Source organism: Squalius cephalus (genome assembly GCF_949319135.1).
Source record: "Squalius cephalus genome assembly, chromosome: 3".
In the NCBI taxonomy this organism is placed as follows: Eukaryota; Metazoa; Chordata; class Actinopteri; order Cypriniformes; family Leuciscidae; genus Squalius; species Squalius cephalus.
In genome coordinates this window covers 32,741,075-32,759,595 of record NC_137124.1, presented here as the reverse complement: position 1 = coordinate 32,759,595, position 18,521 = coordinate 32,741,075, and the positions used below count along the sequence as shown (strand labels likewise).

The window sequence follows — 18,521 nt, the reverse complement described above, 5'->3', positions numbered from 1 at the left end:
GTTGTCGGCTACAGCGGGTGTGTGTATGTGTGTGTGTCTCTCTGCGGAGGGGCTGTGATGGCTTGTTTTCTTATTGCATCATTAGTTGAGGGGGTTGTGTGTTTACCAGGGCAGGCTGAACATTGTGGACATTAATGTGTCCTCCTGTGGTTTATGAGCCATTCAGAACACGTGCATGCACACACACACACACACACACACACACACACACACACACACACACACACGTGCGATCGACAGTTCACGTGACAATATACTGTACAGTTGAAGGAATCTGCACACAAACTATTCCGTACCCTAAAGCCACATCTTTTATTTTCAGTAAAAAGAGGTAAAGTGTGTTGTATGGGTTCTTTGCTCTACTTCCACACACAGCTGTGTGAATGTGACCTCATAGCTCTATAGGTCTAAAATTAACACAAGGCATATGCGACTCACGGGGTTAAAGGCTCATTAGGTGGCCGGCCCTGTTGTTGGCACAGTTTTAATATTATTTACGAGCGTCCTGAAGAAAACCATCATTCTTGTCCTCTGCTTTTCATTAATAATCAGAAATAATATCCAAAGCAGAACATTAGCCCTTAGCAGCTGCGACAAGATGACACATACATACCCAAAATAAACGAATCCAAGACATAATGTCATTTTTCTTTGCCAAAACCCAGAGAGCATCTTTCTCTCCCTCTGAATATGCATTTATGTAATTTTCTGGTCATTTGAGATAAACAAATAGTATGTTAATAGTACTTCACAAGAATCAGGCTACTGTTAATTTCCTGTCATGCATCGATAGGGGTATCTTGAAATATAGATAAAATGAAGTCATTAGAAAAACCATGTTTATTGCAATGTTCTGATCTCGGATCTACTTTCTAACTACACCTCCAGAACGACAAACGTGACCCCAGCCCCTTGGCCAAGGGCGGCAGTGAACCGCTACACCCCTGTAAGCAGAGTGTGTCTCTCACTGGCTATTTTCACAGGGGGGTGGGGGGTGTCGAGGGGGGAAGGAGGGGGGCTGGGTGCACATCACTTTTTATTAGCTTAATAAATCACCTTTGTTGTCAATCAAGGCACAGAGAATAATTGGATATGGTTGAAGCCTTGCGTGATGGATTATAAATCATTCCAGATTAAATTAAAAGATAATGCACAAACTTAATGGTTTGTGTTTTGCAGTCTAAATTGCCTCCGAGCAGTGTTGTTTTCTCGCTTTATTGTGCGCCGTTTTTCTCGCCTCTAAAACCCTGCACGTTCGCCTGCCTTTTACCGTCCTGCCTCCACCGAGCCCAAGCGTTTTGTGTGCGTCTCCTCTTGCGGCATTGTGTGTAATTTTCTTCATCTTCTATGATGTGCTCGTGCGCCGGCGTGTTGTTTCTACGTCTGGTTTTGTTTAGATTATGTGTCTGTTTCCATGTTTGCCCGCAGCCCGAGCAGGACCTCTCGAAACGCGGCACGAGCAATATCATAGACAATCAGTCCCCTCCCCAGCTCATCTACACCCTCTGCCCTGTCTCCCTCCAAATCAGAATAAGGCAAATCTCTTTCTGTTTGCCTCCGCGGCCCCAGCTTGATGCTAACAGATTAACCCTGACATCCTCAACGAGCGGGGCTTGCTTCTCAGGTGCCATCCAATGAGAGGAGCAGGAGAGAGAGAGGGAAAAGTCGACCCAATAAAGAGCAAAGCAGGAACTAAGGCGGCGGAGGCAGAGAGGCTATATCCTGCGCATTAGCGCCGTGGCTGCCCTGTCCGTTTACGTGCTGACAGATCCACTATTATCATAATCGGCCCGAGAACATGACGGGACGCTGAAGCGATGATGTCGTTTTATTTACGGGCGAGGCAGCCCCGCGCTCGCGGGCCACGTACCCCGGCGGGCCAGCACGAGCGGGCGAGTAGGTCAAATGACATCTTTTGATCAGAGCTGTCCAAAGAGATCAGAGGAGAGTGGCAGGTAATGGATACCCAGTGACACGCTGAATGGAGAGAGTCAGCGACTAGATGACTGCATGTCTCCCATTAGGAGCATCTCGCTCGCTCTATCTCGCTCATCTTTGCTTTGCAGGCCCACTCTCTGTGTATCTACATCCCCCTCCTTCTCGCTCTCTCTCTCTTCCAAGGCCTTCAGATTGACGTCTCGACGTAGTACCTAAATCAGTGGACTGCCACTGGCTAACACTCTGCATTATGGGTTGGAAAATGCCTATTATTTTGCTGCCTAACGTATCTGCCAAGTTCAGGGCTTGTGTACGTTGGAGAGACACAGTGACTTTTTTCGTTTTAAATCAGAGATCTTGTCTATTTTCTGGCTTTGTGTGTTTGTGGGAGGGATGGGTCACGACTGTCGCTTGTTGGATGACTTGTCCGTAAGTGAGGTTGAGATTTTTTTTTTTTTTAGGTATTTGGATGTTTTTAGCACCGGTGCTTTAATTAGCATGCTAGGAACATGACACATTAAAGCAGCACCGGTACAGTTACACATTCAGATGGACGTCTTTAGGCCGTTTTGCGTTGAGAGTCCCGTCATTGCATGTTCAATTAAAAGTAGTCTAACTATTACAAATGCAAGAACTTGTATTATGTAAATGCCCTCTAACAACATGTTTCTTAAAGGGATAGTTCATCCAAAAATGATGTCATCATTTACTCACGCTCAAGTTATTCCAAACCTGTATGACTTTCGTTCTTCTGCAGAACATAAAAGAAGACATTTTGAAGAATCTCAAACTGTTTTGGTTACCACTGACTTCTTTTGTATAGACTCAAAAAAATTAAATTGAGACATTTATCTAAATATTTTCTGTTGTGTTCCACAGAAGAAAGAATGTAAATCATGACAGAATTTTCATTTTTGGATGAACTATCCTTTTCAGACCGATAAGCTAACTAGTCATTCAGAGACCCACAGCCTAGTCGATTTTTAAAATTCCATATTCGTCTTTTGTCACATGTCTATGCAGGTTTTTTTTTTTTTTTTTTTTTTTTTTTTCTTCCTGCAGACACATAACCATGTTTATATTGTGGTGTTAATATGTGTTTTGTGAGTGTGTGTGTGGTAGTCGAGCCGAGTGAGGCCCTGGGGATCACAGCAAGGCAGATCTGTTCTCTCCCATTACCCAGCAACCCTCTCTAATGGGAGACTGACACACTCCTGTGATTCTGAGTGGGACAGAGCAAGAGAGAGAGGGAGGGAAAGACACATTATGGGAGGGATTACTGAAAGAGGAAGAGGAACAACACAAGTCACCGACAAAAACCGAGAGATTCTCAGTAAGACACACATGTAAACTCATTCAAAGACAATCGCCCCTCCCTTTCTCCGGCTCTCTTTCGGCCTCTTGGGAGTTCCTAGTGTTTGTGTAGATGTGTCTGACCTCCGGTTGCCCCGTGCTTTAGGAATGTGACTTCTCCAAGTGGAGCTCATCTGAATAACAAAGGCAGGCGGGTGGATCATTTGCTGGAGATCATCTTCCTCCTGCTTTATAATTGTTTGTGGTGTCTGTTTGAGAGCTGCTTCAGACAACAGAGCCACACACACATTTGACTGATTATTAACTAACTAGAGTTCATATCTGGGCCCATGTTTACAATATATTCAACCAGTCCAAAAAAATAAAAGAAAATCAGTAAATAATATTTATGTGTGTATACACACATATGAAAATAAAAGAGATATGGACAAATGTACACATTTTTCCTCATTGTTATCTAATCTTATCTGCACAGGTGAGCAGTAAATTCAGCATCTTTTTCGTACAGGAAACACCTGATGCAGTCACAGATTTCTGTCTGCCCTCAAGAACGTTTACTCATCGTTCAGAGAACAGCCTTAGAAACCACTAATTTCCAGTGTGACATCCTGAAATATAGATCACAGACCTGATGGAGTTAGTTACACCTTGTCTACGCGGGACACAACCGTTGTCGCTCCGCAACAGCTAAAGGTTGTCTACTCTGGACGTGACATAAAAGGGTATTTGCCATGTCATGTCGCATCCAGTGTAGACAACATCACTGATTATAATGGATTCTGTCCTCTTTTGTCGTGTCATGCCGCTCGCGTCCGGTGTAAACGCGGTGTTACACATCATGTTTTTCACAAAAATATTAAGCAGCACAAATGTTTTCAACTTTGATAATAATAGGAAATGTTTCCTGAGCACCAAATCAACATATTAGAATGAATTCTGAAGGATCACTGAAGACTGGAGTAACGATGCTGAAAAATCAGCTTTGCATCACAGGAATAAATTACATTTTAAATATAATAAAATAAAAGTTATTTTAAATAATATTTCGGTAACACTTTACAATAATGTATTAACTAACATGAACTAACATTGAGCAATACATTTGTTACAGTATTTATTCATCTTTGTTAATGTTAGTTAATAAAAATACAGCTGTTCGTTGTTCATGTTAGTTCAGTGCATTAACTAATGTTAACAAATACAACCTTTGATTTTAATTATGTATTAGTAAATGTTAAAAATTAATATTAACTAAGATTAATAAATGTTTCAATTAATACAAATTAATAAAAGTATTGTTCATTCTTAGTTCATGTTAACTAAGGTAGTTAACTAATGTTAATTAATTAACCTTATTGTAAAGTGTTACCAATATTTCATAATAATATTTTTTTAAATGCAGTCTTGGTGAGCATAAGAGACTTTTTTTAAAAACATAAAAAAATATTATCGACCCCAAACTATAAAACATAAAAATAAATAAAAAACTTCAGGTAACAAATTAAAATAAAAAATGTGATTCATGTAGTAACATCTAAAATATATATATATATTTTTTACATTTTTTATTTAATATGACTGAATACAAATTTGTACATTAGGTTACATTTAACTAACTAGAGTTCATATCTGGGCCCCCCATGTTTACAATATATTCAACCAGTCAAAAAAAAAAAAAAAAAAAAAATCAGTAAAGAATATTTATGTGTGTATACACACATGAAAATAAAAGAGATTATATCCTCATTGTTATCTAATCTTATCTGCACAGGTGAGCAGTAAATTCAGAATCTTTTCCTATATATATATATATATATATATATATATATATATATATATATATATATATATATATATATATATATATATATATATATATAATCCTGTCACTGCTTAGAAAATTCTTTGCCTGTTTCTAATTTGTTATTTGTCTTTTAAGTAGAGGACATGGAAATGATTGTCTGATGATGTGAGCCTTCTTAAAGGAGCAATTGTGGGCAAACCTTCAGAAGAAGCATTAGCCAGAATCGTAGGAGACATTCAGGGCGGACGTTAGTGTTCATTAGTAACTAATAGCATTTTGGAAGAGGTGGAGCGTGTTTTTACTCCTGAGAACGTCCATGCTGTGCTGTTTTAACCTCTTAGTTCAAATTTCTAAAGAGATAGATCCAAAAAAGCACATGTAAGGTTTTTATTGGAGGTGTCTCGAGAGGATGCGTCTCCAGAGCAATTTTGTCAACACAAACGTGTACATCACTGAAGTCAATGAATAAAGCATATTTCAGTTGAGCAGTTATTGTAATAATCAGTGCTAAAACACGCTCATCAGAGGTTAAAGACTATTAATACGTTTCTTTAGTATGTTTCCTTAGCCAGGGGTTTCTAAATGCCTGCATCAGCACCGAGCCCGTTTCTGAATATAAATCAACTTTTTGTTTGTACGATATTGTGTTGCACACAGGATCATTTGTATGACTGAGCGCTCACGTGTGTGTTCGAGGCTGTCGAATCTTGATGCCGTGTAGGAGTGTTAACTCCAGTGGAGGTGCTATGGCAGCAGGGGGAAGTTCTGTTCTCCAGCGTGGTTACCGGTTGCTGTGCACATGCAGGGGGGGAGAGCGGGGGTGTGTAAACATACACACACATACACACACTGTCAGGGGCTCTCCCGCTGAGTGGCATGAGCGGGCGATTAGCCGTGCTAGCGTCTGTGTTTACCAGCTCTCTCTCTCAGTTCTGCCAGCGCCGATGCACCTCCAGCCCTGTTTCTTTTCTTTAATCCACACCTCTTTCTCTCGCTCTCTCTCACACTCTTCCACCACCTCATATTTCCACATTATTATAACAAAAGATGAGGGTTTTTTTTAAAGGTTTTAAGTGCCTGTGATTCATTGTTAACATTTTTTCAAGGTTTTTGATATCACTGTAGCTATGATTCTTTCTTAAATCGAGCATGAAACAATCAAAATGAACTTGAATTTAATTTCTTAATGCATGTTCCTGGTCTAATTGGGAATAATTGGTAACATGGTACATGTTATTTAAAAAAATCTTTTAAAATAATTTAGCTCGTCTTTTTGCTGTTGTCATTCATATTTAACAAACTATCATTCAGTCTGTCCGCATTACAGTTTGTAATAGAATGTTTTTACAATCCAATCAGTTTTTATAGCTAAAATCCTACTCTATTTTTTCCCCCAATTGAATGTCCCGTTTCACTTGGAAATGTGGTTGTAAAATTGGCTGCAAATGACAATTCACATTTACTTTAAAGGAATATTTTGGGAATATTCTTCATAGTTTAGTGTCCGTGTAGGCTACTGCATCTGTGGTATGCTGTCAGTTACTGCAGTCAGTAATTTCAATAAACGCGAAATGTGTTTACAGCAATGCACTGGCAGCATAAGCCTAGCAGGCAAGTGTGCAGCATCACAAATAAACATTTAAAATATGCAGCTATCAACATTGCAATTAAAGTCACAGATGTTGTCCATAAACATTTAAGTTGTAAATAATCCAGAATATTCCTTTAATGTTTTCATAAATTAAAATACCTCTGGTTCATCTGGTTGCAGAGACAATGCAGGGAAACAAAACTTGTTACAGTTATAGCCATGGTAACCATCACTTAGTAACAGCCATGCGTTCTATAAACAAAACACCAGTGATTCCATAGGTAGAACCCTCTTATCTGTGTCTGCCATTTTCTTTCTGGTTTTCTCTCTGTGTTACGCTCCTCTGTCCATCCAATCTATCTCAATGTGCCGTTTGTGGGCAGGGCAGGCCAGGCTGGCGAAAGTGGTCTCAGTGAGCTCTCTCTTTCTCCAGCTAGCCTTGGAGCAGGGCCTCCATCACTCAGTAGGACTGGTCGATGGGGCGTCTCTCTGGAATCGATGGCACGCCTGTCTGCTTCGTCCATCCTTCTCTCTCTTCCTCTGCTGTCCAGCCGTGCCCTCTCGCCCACCCTGGTGCTGGACACACACACTTACATCTCCTCTAGCGTACACATGCATGCGTACACGTCTGGCCTCCCCACCAATTTGTCTGTGCATGTCAAATTGCAATAATTAAGCATTATTGATCTCAGATTCAATTAACTTCATTAACACGGGTCAGGATAGCCGAGGAGAGATGGAGGGGAGGTGAGGAAAGGTGCGAGGGCGGAGGACGAGAGGAAAGAGGAGAAGAGAAGTGGATTGGTGCTATCTCATATTCTCCAGCCGCACACAGACAGCCTGTCTGCTTAAGGCTACAAACCATTTTCCTCCTAATGATATCACATTGCAGATAGTGGCATATTAGAGAGAGATACCTCCCATTATAAATGTGGGCTTTAGGGGCTATATATAGCAGCTTTAATTACCAACTACTTACTCTTTCACTCTCTCCAGCTCATCCGCACACCCAGAAGTATTGGACCGGGCTGCAGACTTCAACTTCTGTCTGTAAAAATGAGGTTCAATTCCAAACAAGAACAAATGGCAGCAGCTTGAGGGGTGTTAACTTGGTTCACATGCATGTATGGTTCTACATTATTATGTATATAGGATGAAACGCACCAAAAGCAAAAGTTTTTTTTTTTTTTTTTCATGCTTTCATTCAACAAGGATGCATTAAATTAGTCAGCAGTGACAGTAAAGACTCTTTACATTTTGCATTTACATTGTTTTACTTGTAAAAAAGTTTCCACATATTTAACAGCACAACTGTTTTCAACATTGATAGTAATAGAATATGTTTCTTGAGCAGCATATAAGAATGATTTCTGATGGATCATATGACCCTGAAGACTGGAGTAATGGCTGCTCAAAATTAAATGTAAAATATATTAAAATAGAACAAAAAATGTAAAATATTTTACATTGTTACTGATTTACTGACTTATTTAAAAAAATATTTAAAAACTCGTACATTAGTGGTGTCTTATATTCACATTATACTGGCCATATAGATGGAAAACCCACATTAGTTCCTAGATCCTAGTGGACAGAGTAAAGAGCTTTTGTCACATTCAATACATTTGACTTTTACTTCTGGTTGACAGTAGACATTTTATTTTAATTAAAAAGTGCACCTTAGTTCTTGTAATCAAACAATTTAGTCACACATGGTTGTGGAAAAGAGTCATATTTGCATAGTTAACATTTAATCGTGTTCCTTTGATAAAAGGGCTTGTGGATTAGTTTTATCACTGTTATATGTATTAAGGTTTTCCACTTACTCTGATGTTTTGTGAAGACAGTATGTGCTCTAATAGTCCAGACCCAGACGGCCCTTTAAATGTGCAAGGTTACGCTCTCCACTGCCTTAGAAAACAGCATTCTCTGCTGGTCATCTCCCTGGATGTCTGAGTGTAAATTAGATCAAGCTCTTTTTCCAATCTGATGCCAAATCATTGGGAGGTCATTCTGATTTTACCCCCACCTTACCACTCTTGGATCCAAGCATCCTGTTTTCTAATTAAAACAGCACCTGTGTGGTGTGAGTAGGCCTGGACCAGAGCACTGGCTTCTGAAGGTCCAGGGATGAAATCTCAATATTGTTCCCAGCCAGATCACACAGACTTGTAGGTACACTGGGGGCTTGGGAACCTGGAATACAGCCAGGACATGCACCAACACTCGGGATGTGTGTCACAGATTGTTGGGTCTCTCTCTCGTTAGCCCCTGCCTCTGCTTTCTTCTCGTCTTTCTCCATCCCGCTCATGTTACCTTGGGGCTTACGGCTGATTATTGTGATGTCAAGCAGTGCTAATTCTGTGTTTGGTGTCGGAATAATGAATTTTGAAAAAAAAAACACATTACAAACGTACACACTTCTCCTCAGATTTGCTGTAGGGCGTACGCCTACTCACTGGCAATACTCACTCTGTGCTCTACATATAGTCAAGTTCAGGTCAAGGTTACAGTGAGACAGGTTTGCTTGTACTTGAAGTGATGAGCAAACTCTCTCTCTCTCTCTCTCTCTCTCTCTCTCTCTCTCTCTCTCTCTCTCTCTCTCTCTCTCTCTCTCTCTCTCTCTCTCTCTCTCTCTCTCTCTCTCTCTCTCTCTCTCTCTCTCTCTCTCTCTCTTTCTCTCTCTCTACCCATTGGCACACTCACCCTCCTTTTTAACTTTAATTACCAGCTAATCATTTTGTGTAATTATGTTCAAGGTTGACCTTACATTTTACATATAGTGGTTTAGTGGGAGCTAAAAATTTCATGCTAAAATCTCCACCTTTGTGTGTGTGTGGTGTGTGTGTGTGTGTGTGTGTGTGTGTGTGTGTGTGCATGTGTGTTGTAATCATTGAGAGGAGGTTTAAAGTGTATGTATTTGAAGGAATTGGGTTTTTACCTTGCTATTTGGCCTTGATGTAAAGCTCAGCTTCTCCTGCTTCCTGAACGAAGGCATTGTTCTCTTAAACAGCTGTCGTTTTGGCTGATTCAGAACAGATGGCTGTGTGTAAGCGTGTGCATGTGAGTTTGTGTGTGCTGCACGATCACAGTTGGTTGTGATTTGTGTAGGGGGTGATTCGATTTCACAGACTGACTGTGATGTGTGTGAGAAGATGGATCCTAATAATAATGCTGTAAAAAATCACTATTGAATGTTCTTCTGCCTACTTGGAATAAAGTTTTGTTGAAACTACTTGTTTAGTTTCTTAATATTGTCAGATTCAAACATTCTCACACACACACACACACACACACAGACACACAGACACACACACAGACACACACACAGACACAGAGAGAGAGAGAGAGAGAGAGAGAGAGAGAGATGAGTAATATTCAGAAAATTAAATAGCTGACCATTTGAAATCTATGGTTTAAATCCTATTACATAATTTTTGGATTTATCAGTTTAGATGTTTTCTTTTAATTAAAAATGATAATTATACTAACAAAATAAATAAATAATAATAATAATATGACTACATTATAAAAAACAATTTAGTCCTGTTAAGGGTTATTGCAACAGCACAGAATGCCTGAAGCCATGAGGTACGCATATTACAACTACAAACTAAAAAAGGGTTTTTGCCAGTCCCTTGACATCATTCTGCCAAGGGCTACAATTTGACTGTCCTCATGTTTATGGCATTCTTTTTACTTTTTTGTTGTTGTTGTTACACAACCATCATAGCTGCATCGCAGCAGTGTTTTCTTGTTAAGCTTAAATTAAATCTCTTTACTAACCTAAAAAGATTGTTTTTAACCCTCTACTGCACGCATTATTATGCAATCATGGAAAAAAATGTTACAGTGTTTTTTTATATATAAAATAGACTCAAATTAACATATTTATATTTTTTTAATTTTATTTTTTATTTTTCGGGGGGTACTTTTGGGTGCGTTGCAATATGGCAACATTGTGCGACAATGGAACAGCCTAATGTATTTTCTCCCAAAATGACATGAAATTCATAGATGATTATAGACCTGTCTTTTAGAAATGAAATTGTTTTTATTATTTAAAATGTTTTCAAGAGCTTTGTGTACAAAATATGAAACTAATTTTCAAAGTATTATTTCAACAACATTTACAAAACATCTGACGCAAACTCATAAGAACTGTTCAAGTGAAACTACTCAATGTGAAACGATTATTTCAACAACATTTACAAAACATCTGACACAAACTCATAAGAACTGTTCAACAATGTGAAACGATTATTTCAACAACATTTACAAAACATCTGACGCAAACTCATAAGAACTGTTCAACAATGTGAAACGATTATTTCAACAACATTTACAAAACATCTGACGCAAACTCATAAGAACTGTTCAACTGGCAGGATGGTTCGCCTCCTTTGCCAATTCAGATTCTGAGCTTTTTCCACCTCAGGAGGTGCAGGTGCCTCCTCTGAACTTCAACTTCAACTGAAATATAAGAAAAAATAGTTACTGCTGCCATCAAGTTTAGGATGATAGAACATGCATGTGTTTGTGCCTTTGCATGTGTGTGTGTGCGCGCACATGTGCATGGGGACTGCACAGTGACTTGTGTATGTGGTTATTTTTTGTTCACCATACAGATTTTGGAATGACAAAAACCTCAAATTCTTGATCTACTTTACACCTTTCCCAACATCAGCTCAACACTGTGCAAAGGACGACATGTAACCTGAATGTTGAACATACCGGAATAGATACATACCTGTCTCTTCGTCCTCTGAGTCTACTAGGCCTAATTCTGCCTGGCTCTCATACTGACGGCTTCATTTTCTAAACAAAATAAGCGTATATATATATTACTTTTATACTTTACTTTTACTTTACTTTATAAATATATACAAATATATATAAATATATGAGTAGAATACAACCATCCAACTATATCAGTGCATCCATACATTGTCATTCATACAAAGCTACTCTGCATTAGCATGGGCAAAATATTGTTCCATTACCGCACAATGTTGCCATTTGGTAACATACCTATTTTATTGAATAAAAAGGTAATAGTAGTATCAAAACAATGTGACAATGATTGAAAAAAGATTAGAACTTACCCCAGATGCATGATGTAATTTTAAATTCTGAAGAAATATGAAAAATTTAGGAAAATCTTCACATATTCACGAGCACTTCTTCAGCAACTGGAGTCATCAAACGTGTGTGAAAAGAATGACAGTGCAAGGGTGTGTAGTGTCATGTGATGTCATCAAAGCATATCATTGGTTACCACCAGGTTCTACCATGAATTTAAGATCAATCAGAGCTCATGTTTATTTTCAAATTTCAAGAAATGTCCAAAGAAAGGGTATGTTGCCATATGGCAACACTGTGCAGTAGAGGGTTAAGGGGATGATTCATGAAATTCTAATTATATGCAGTCTTTGTTGTGGAAACCCTTGAATGTTCCTTGTATACAAATTTACATATTGTATTTAGAATTAAATCTAAATGCTGTGTGTTGAAGTTTTAGCATGACTAGTTTGACTTTTGTGGTATTTAGACATGATTGAATGTGTTCACAGAAAACCAGTGTGTCCAATGGAGTGTCCTCTCTCTCCATTGTTTACATACCTGGTCAAAAGCATGATAAACTGACACAGTTAGGAATTCTTGGAATTATTTCAGTGCATTGCATTTCTCTCTGTGTCTCTTTCTCTTTTTCTGCCTTTCATTCTGCATCACTTGCACTGGAAATTAAAATTAATATATTTTAGTTTCTTATTTTTCAGGCTGGCGTGCACAAAACATGACCATGTTTTTCTTGAGCATTTGCGTTCTCCAGGCTAAACTGTAAATAATAACTTTCAACTTCAAAAGCAGGGATTTTTATGTAGGAAAGATTGTACATACAATAATTTTTATTTACAAGCAGGCAACCCTTTGCTGTGTAATGAGTGAGAATGCTTTCTTAATTTAAATGGTGAGTGTGTCTGTTTGGGAATGCATTAGGTGCTGCTGAAGAAGCGTAAGACATATTAATTGACAGACAGGAACTGCTGTCTCTGAGGTTGATACAAGTAATTTATTACTTTAGAAACGAATGCCACCTCCAGAATGTGCTTCATTAATTTCAAATTTAGTTTTAATTTCAAGCTGTTGCCCCTTGAGAAGAATAAGGTGGCAACTTCAGTTTGAAGAGTCATTTTTTCCGTTCTTTTAACGTCTCTTTATTTTTGCTGCACTTTCTTTTCAGAAAGGAAAAGAGAAACATAACTTCATTTCATGTGGCAATGTAATGCAATTGGAAAGCAGAGAAAGAATTACTGCAACACTTTATAATATAAAAAATTCTGACCGACTGTTTTTCACTACTGGAGAAAACACACTGATGCTTGCCATTTTATCAGCTGTCTATCCACCATACAAGGCATTGTAGGAATGCAGTGTGTTAAATCTTCATTTGGACAATGTGATAACATCTTTTCTTTTTGTTTCTTTTATCTCTTTTTTTACCTGTAGCATATGTGCCAGAGGAGCTAAAGGAGGGTGCCTTACTCGATGAGGATGTTGAAGGAGAGGATTCAGCTTTGGAGGAGGAACCTGCCATGAAGTATGTGTGCCAGGACAAAGACTTACTCCTTAAAGACAGGCCAGGCTTTCATGACTCTCCACCAGCCGATTTCTCCAGCCATGAGATGGACAGCGAGTCACACCTGAGTGAATCCAGTGACCGCATGTCAGACTTTGAGAGTGCCTCAGTGAAGAACGAAGAAGATATCTCAGCCAAGGAGCCCCTCACCTCTCTTTCTTCAACTTCATCAATGATGATGACGACAACGGCCACACCAATCAGTGAGGAGGTGACACAATTAGGGCCAGACAGCCTGGAGCAGATGAAAGCTATCTACACTAGTTTCCTGACCAACTCTTACTGGTCATCGCTGAACCTGAATGTGTCTCAGCAACCAGCAGAAAAGCCCCCACGTAGCCACAGTAGTAGCAGCAGCAGTAGTAGCAGCAGCAGTAGCTGTGGTAGTGGTGGTTACGACTGGCACCAGACAGCCATTGCAAAGACCTTGCAGAATGTTTCACAGAACCAGAGTAGACTGATGCACCCAGCCTCTGAGCCAAACCTTTTCAGTACTGTGCAGCTTTATCGACAGAGCACCAAACTGTATGGCTCCATCTTCACTGGTGCAAGCAAGTTCCGGTGCAAAGACTGCAGTGCCGCCTATGATACTCTGGTCGAGCTCACGGTGCACATGAACGAGACGGGCCACTACCGGGATGACAACCATGAGACAGACAGTGAAGGCACCAAGCGCTGGTCAAAGCCTCGCAAGCGTTCCCTCCTGGAGATGGAAGGAAAAGAGGATGCCCAGAAAGTTCTTAAGTGCATGTACTGTGGACATTCCTTTGAGTCACTGCAGGACCTTAGTGTTCACATGATCAAGACGAAACACTACCAGAAAGTGCCTCTTAAGGAACCTGTAACTCCTGTGGCAGCCAAGATTATCTCTTCAGCTCGTAAAAGAGCCCCTATTGAGCTAGAACTCCCCAGCTCACCAGATTCCAATGGCGGCACCCCCAAGCCTTCTTTATCTGACACCAATGACCTTCTGCAAAAGACCCCCAATCCCTACATCACACCCAACAATCGGTATGGACACCAGAACGGTGCTAGTTATGCGTGGCAGTTTGAGTCACGGAAATCCCAGATCCTGAAATGCATGGAGTGTGGAAGCTCGCATGACACACTGCAGGAACTGACGGCCCATATGATGGTCACAGGACACTTCATCAAGGTCACTAACTCTGCCATCAAGAAAGGCAAACCTATCATGGAGTCGATGTCCATAACGGCTCCTAACACCATACCTACCAATGAAGAAAAGGTACAATCAGTGCCACTGGCTGCCACCGCATTTTCTCCACCACCACCTGCACCTCCTCCCCCTAGTATCTCCCCTGCCATCACACCCATGGAGATTAAAAAAGAGGAGAAGGAAGTGGAGTGTACCAAGGAGACAAATAATAACAAAGACAAGAAGGCAACAGAAAACGAAACCGACGAGAAGTTTGAAGTTTCATCCAAATATCCATATTTGACTGAGGAAGATCTTGAAGAAAGCCCTAAGGGGGGGTTTGACATATTGAAGTCTCTTGAGAATACAGTAACATCTGCCATCAACAAAGCACAGAATGGCACACCCAGCTGGGGAGGCTACCCCAGTATTCACGCTGCCTACCAGCTTCCAAACATTATGAAACTGTCCCTGCGCAACTCAGGGAAAAGTTCTCCTCTGAAGTATATGTTTTCTGGAGAAGAGATTCTGTCTCCTACCAAAAGCCAACCTCTTATTTCTCCACCTAGTTGCCAAACATCCCCTTTGCCCAAAAACAACTTCCATGCCATGGAGGAGCTAGTCAAAAAAGTCACAGAAAAAGTGGCCAAAGTAGAGGAGAAAATGAGGGATCCTGGAGCCAGGTCCTCCCCACTTAGACGAACCACACCTTCTCCTTGCAGTAGCGATGCAGGGGAATCTGCCAGAGGGGAGTCCCCCAAGGAAAGGAGAGGAGCCAAAACCCCTGAGACTAATGGGGGCGGAAATACTCACAAAGATTCAAATGGTGATGCTCTCACAAAAGAGTCTTTGGAGAATGGCACTGACCATGTTGTCAAAACCCCTGTGTCTACCTTATGCAGCAGCACTGCTATTATAACCGACCATCCTCCAGAGCAGCCATTTGTCAACCCTTTAAGTGCGCTTCAGTCTGTCATGAATGTTCACCTAGGCAAAGCTGCCAAACCTGCCCTGCCATCTCTTGATCCCATGAGCATGCTCTTCAAGATGAGCAACAGCCTGGCAGAGAAGGCAGCTGTAGCTGCCTCCACTCCATCTCAGACCAAAAAAAACAATGAGCATCTAGACCGCTATTTCTACCACATCAACAATGACCAGCCTATTGATCTGACCAAAGGCAAGAGCGATAAGAGCAACTCCTTGGGGTCTGCTGCCCTGTCCTCCTCCACCTCCACTCCCACCTCAATTTCACCATCATCAACCATCACCATGGCCAAAGCCTCATCTGCTGTGGTTTCCTTCATGTCCAACTCACCTCTGCGAGAAAATGCCCTTTCCGACATCTCTGATATGCTGCGCAACCTAACAGAGAGCCATGCGTCTAAATCCTCAACACCAACGAGTCTTTCAGAGCGTTCGGATATAGATGGATCGACTCCAGAGGAGTCAGAGGAGATCTCTCCCGCTCAGAAACGAAAGGGCCGGCAGTCCAACTGGAATCCTCAGCATCTACTTATCCTTCAGGCACAGTTTGCCTCCAGTTTGCGGCAAACAGGTGATGGCAAGTACATTATGTCGGACCTCAGTCCACAGGAGCGCATGCATATTTCTCGCTTTACGGGCCTCTCGATGACCACCATCAGTCACTGGCTGGCCAACGTCAAATACCAGCTGAGGCGGACAGGTGGCACAAAGTTCTTGAAAAATCTAGACTCTGGCCACCCTGTCTTCTTCTGCAGTGACTGTGCATCACAAATCCGTTCCCCCTCTACCTATGTCAGCCATCTTGAATCACATCTGGGCTTCCGGCTCAGGGACCTGGCTAAGTTGTCTGGAGAGCATCTTATTAGCCAGATCTCACGCCACACCAAGGGGCTCTCTGAGAAACTGCTTTCAGCCCAAGTGCATTCTTTGGCCCATTCGATCCCCAACCCCAGTCCTCATTCGCTTTCCCCCTCCCCTTCCCCAGATGAGGAGGCAAATGGCACCTCATATCAGTGTAAACTGTGTAACCGGACTTTTGCCAGCAAGCACGCTGTCAAGCTCCATCTGAGTAAGACCCATGGTAAATCCCCTGAGGACCATCTTATGTATGTTAGTGAACTTGAGAAACCTTAGCGATGGCCAAGGACAAAAACTCTGTCTCTCATCTCTTTATCTCCTGTCCTTTTTTTCAAGCCTTCTGACTAACATTTCTTAAGGAAAAAGAAAATATTAAAGAACTACAAGTAATTAACGAAGAACTAACTGCACATAGATGCCAAAAAACTGCTGTTTAGTTTTGGCACATCATTTGGAGTTTTCCTCTGGGGAACACTCATTTGGCCCTAGAGACATACATTTTCTGCATTTTTAGTTCACAATGGAAAACAGAGAAAATGATGACAATTGATAATTTTCTTACTGTGCAGTGCTGAGTGAAGAGGTCACTGGTAAAATATGAAGGCAAATAAAAAAAGACTTAAAATGAAGTTGTATGTATTTGAAAGTTGTGTAAATTGATTATTTCTTTTTTTTTTTTCTTTTTTTTTTGGCATCCTTGAGATGCAGTAAGTTGCATGCATTAATGAAATGGTTTAGTTCAATATTTGATAACTAAATCTGGGCTTTTCTTTCTCTCTCTTTACTTCTTCTCTCTTCTGCTTTTTTTTTTTCTTTTCTTTTTTCTTTTTTTACGTGACCTAAGTATGCTGGTGTCAGCAGAAAAAATTTAACCCTCTGAGTACGCCTAAATACTTCTATATTTACAATCCCCCTCCAAAAGTAAACATACATACACACACACACACACACACACACATATATATATATATATATATATATATATATATATATATATATATATAAAGAGATAAATTAGAGATTGGAAATCAAGTTGATATGTATTTGAGTGGGAAAATTCGAGGGTATTTTGTCTACCCATTAAAAGTTACATCATCTGATATATCACCTCTTATACAGGTTGCAGTGCATAAATATATGTGAATCCAAAATAGCAGTTTTTTAGTTTGCTCAAATCAGGGGCCTTTATGAATTCAGGTCTGTGTAAAAATGTGTACATAAATACATAAACTAATTTCTGTCTAAATTATGCATCATTTTATATTTTTTAATTTAAGATGAGTATGACTATCTACTGGTGCACAATATATGAAGACATTAATGAAATTGTTTTGCACAATAGTTTTATAAATATGTTATTTAATCAGAAGATATGAAAATGAGAAGAAAAAAATCACATTTTATTTCCACCTCGTGCTCAAAGGGTTAAACTTCTTGTACAAGACAGTACTTGTTCCATCATTTCACTTAAATGGTTGTATAAAAAAGATGCTACTTTATAATGTAAGGAGGAATTCCACAATGTAACCTTTTATTTATAAACACTCTTGGTTGTTGTTTCATATTGTAGAATGCCTTTTTGATTGGTATCTTTTATTTTGTTGTTCTGTCTAATTATTCCTCCATAAAATCACATTGCAGCTTCATCATTTTTGGGGATATGAAAGGTAACCATGGTTACCTTACCTCCAATTGACAGTTCTGCTACGTTTTGGCAGTTAATTTACTGAAGTAACTGACAGCTGCCAGTGAATGGAAATCTTATGTGTAAAATATTGGCATGTTAACAGCACAGGCACTGTTATGCATTCTGTGCTGTTTCTTTTTTTGTTGTTGTTGACAATGAAGCACTCATTATATGACTTCATATAACCTTTTTTCTACTGCAGCATTAAATTGAAATTGTTTTGGTTTTTTGCAATAACTTGATGTGTCATGGCTCACAAGTCTGTCGGGCGCCGGGGGATAAGAAATGAGCAGATTAAAGAGAACTGCTGTCAGTTAAATAGCAGTCGACAAGTGTGTGAAAATATGTTTGTGTGGCGGTAAGGGTAGACCACCGGACCTCTGACAGGCATGAGCATATTAAAATCAGCCAGGTGTGCGTGTGTGTGTGTGTGTGTGTGTTTGTGTGTGCGTGCATAGACCTTTGCTGTTGGTCTCACAAACATTAAGTGTTTATCTCTGATGCGGCAGACTTTAGTGGTGTCATATATTTTTGGCAGATCTATCCCAT

The 18,521-nt window shown here is 40.1% G+C and overlaps 1 protein-coding gene across 1 annotated transcript in view; it reads left to right on the top strand.

The window, feature by feature from the left end:
• tshz3b (teashirt zinc finger homeobox 3b) overlaps positions 1–18,209 on the top strand; it is a 38,811-nt gene extending 20,602 nt beyond the window's left edge. Inside the window, exon 2 of the mRNA XM_079867267.1 lies at positions 13,158–18,209. Within this exon, the coding sequence (XP_079723393.1) occupies positions 13,158–16,561 (3,404 nt within the window). The 3' untranslated portion in view covers positions 16,562–18,209. The remainder of the gene's footprint in view (positions 1–13,157) is intronic.
• The last annotated feature ends 312 nt before the right edge of the window (positions 18,210–18,521 follow it).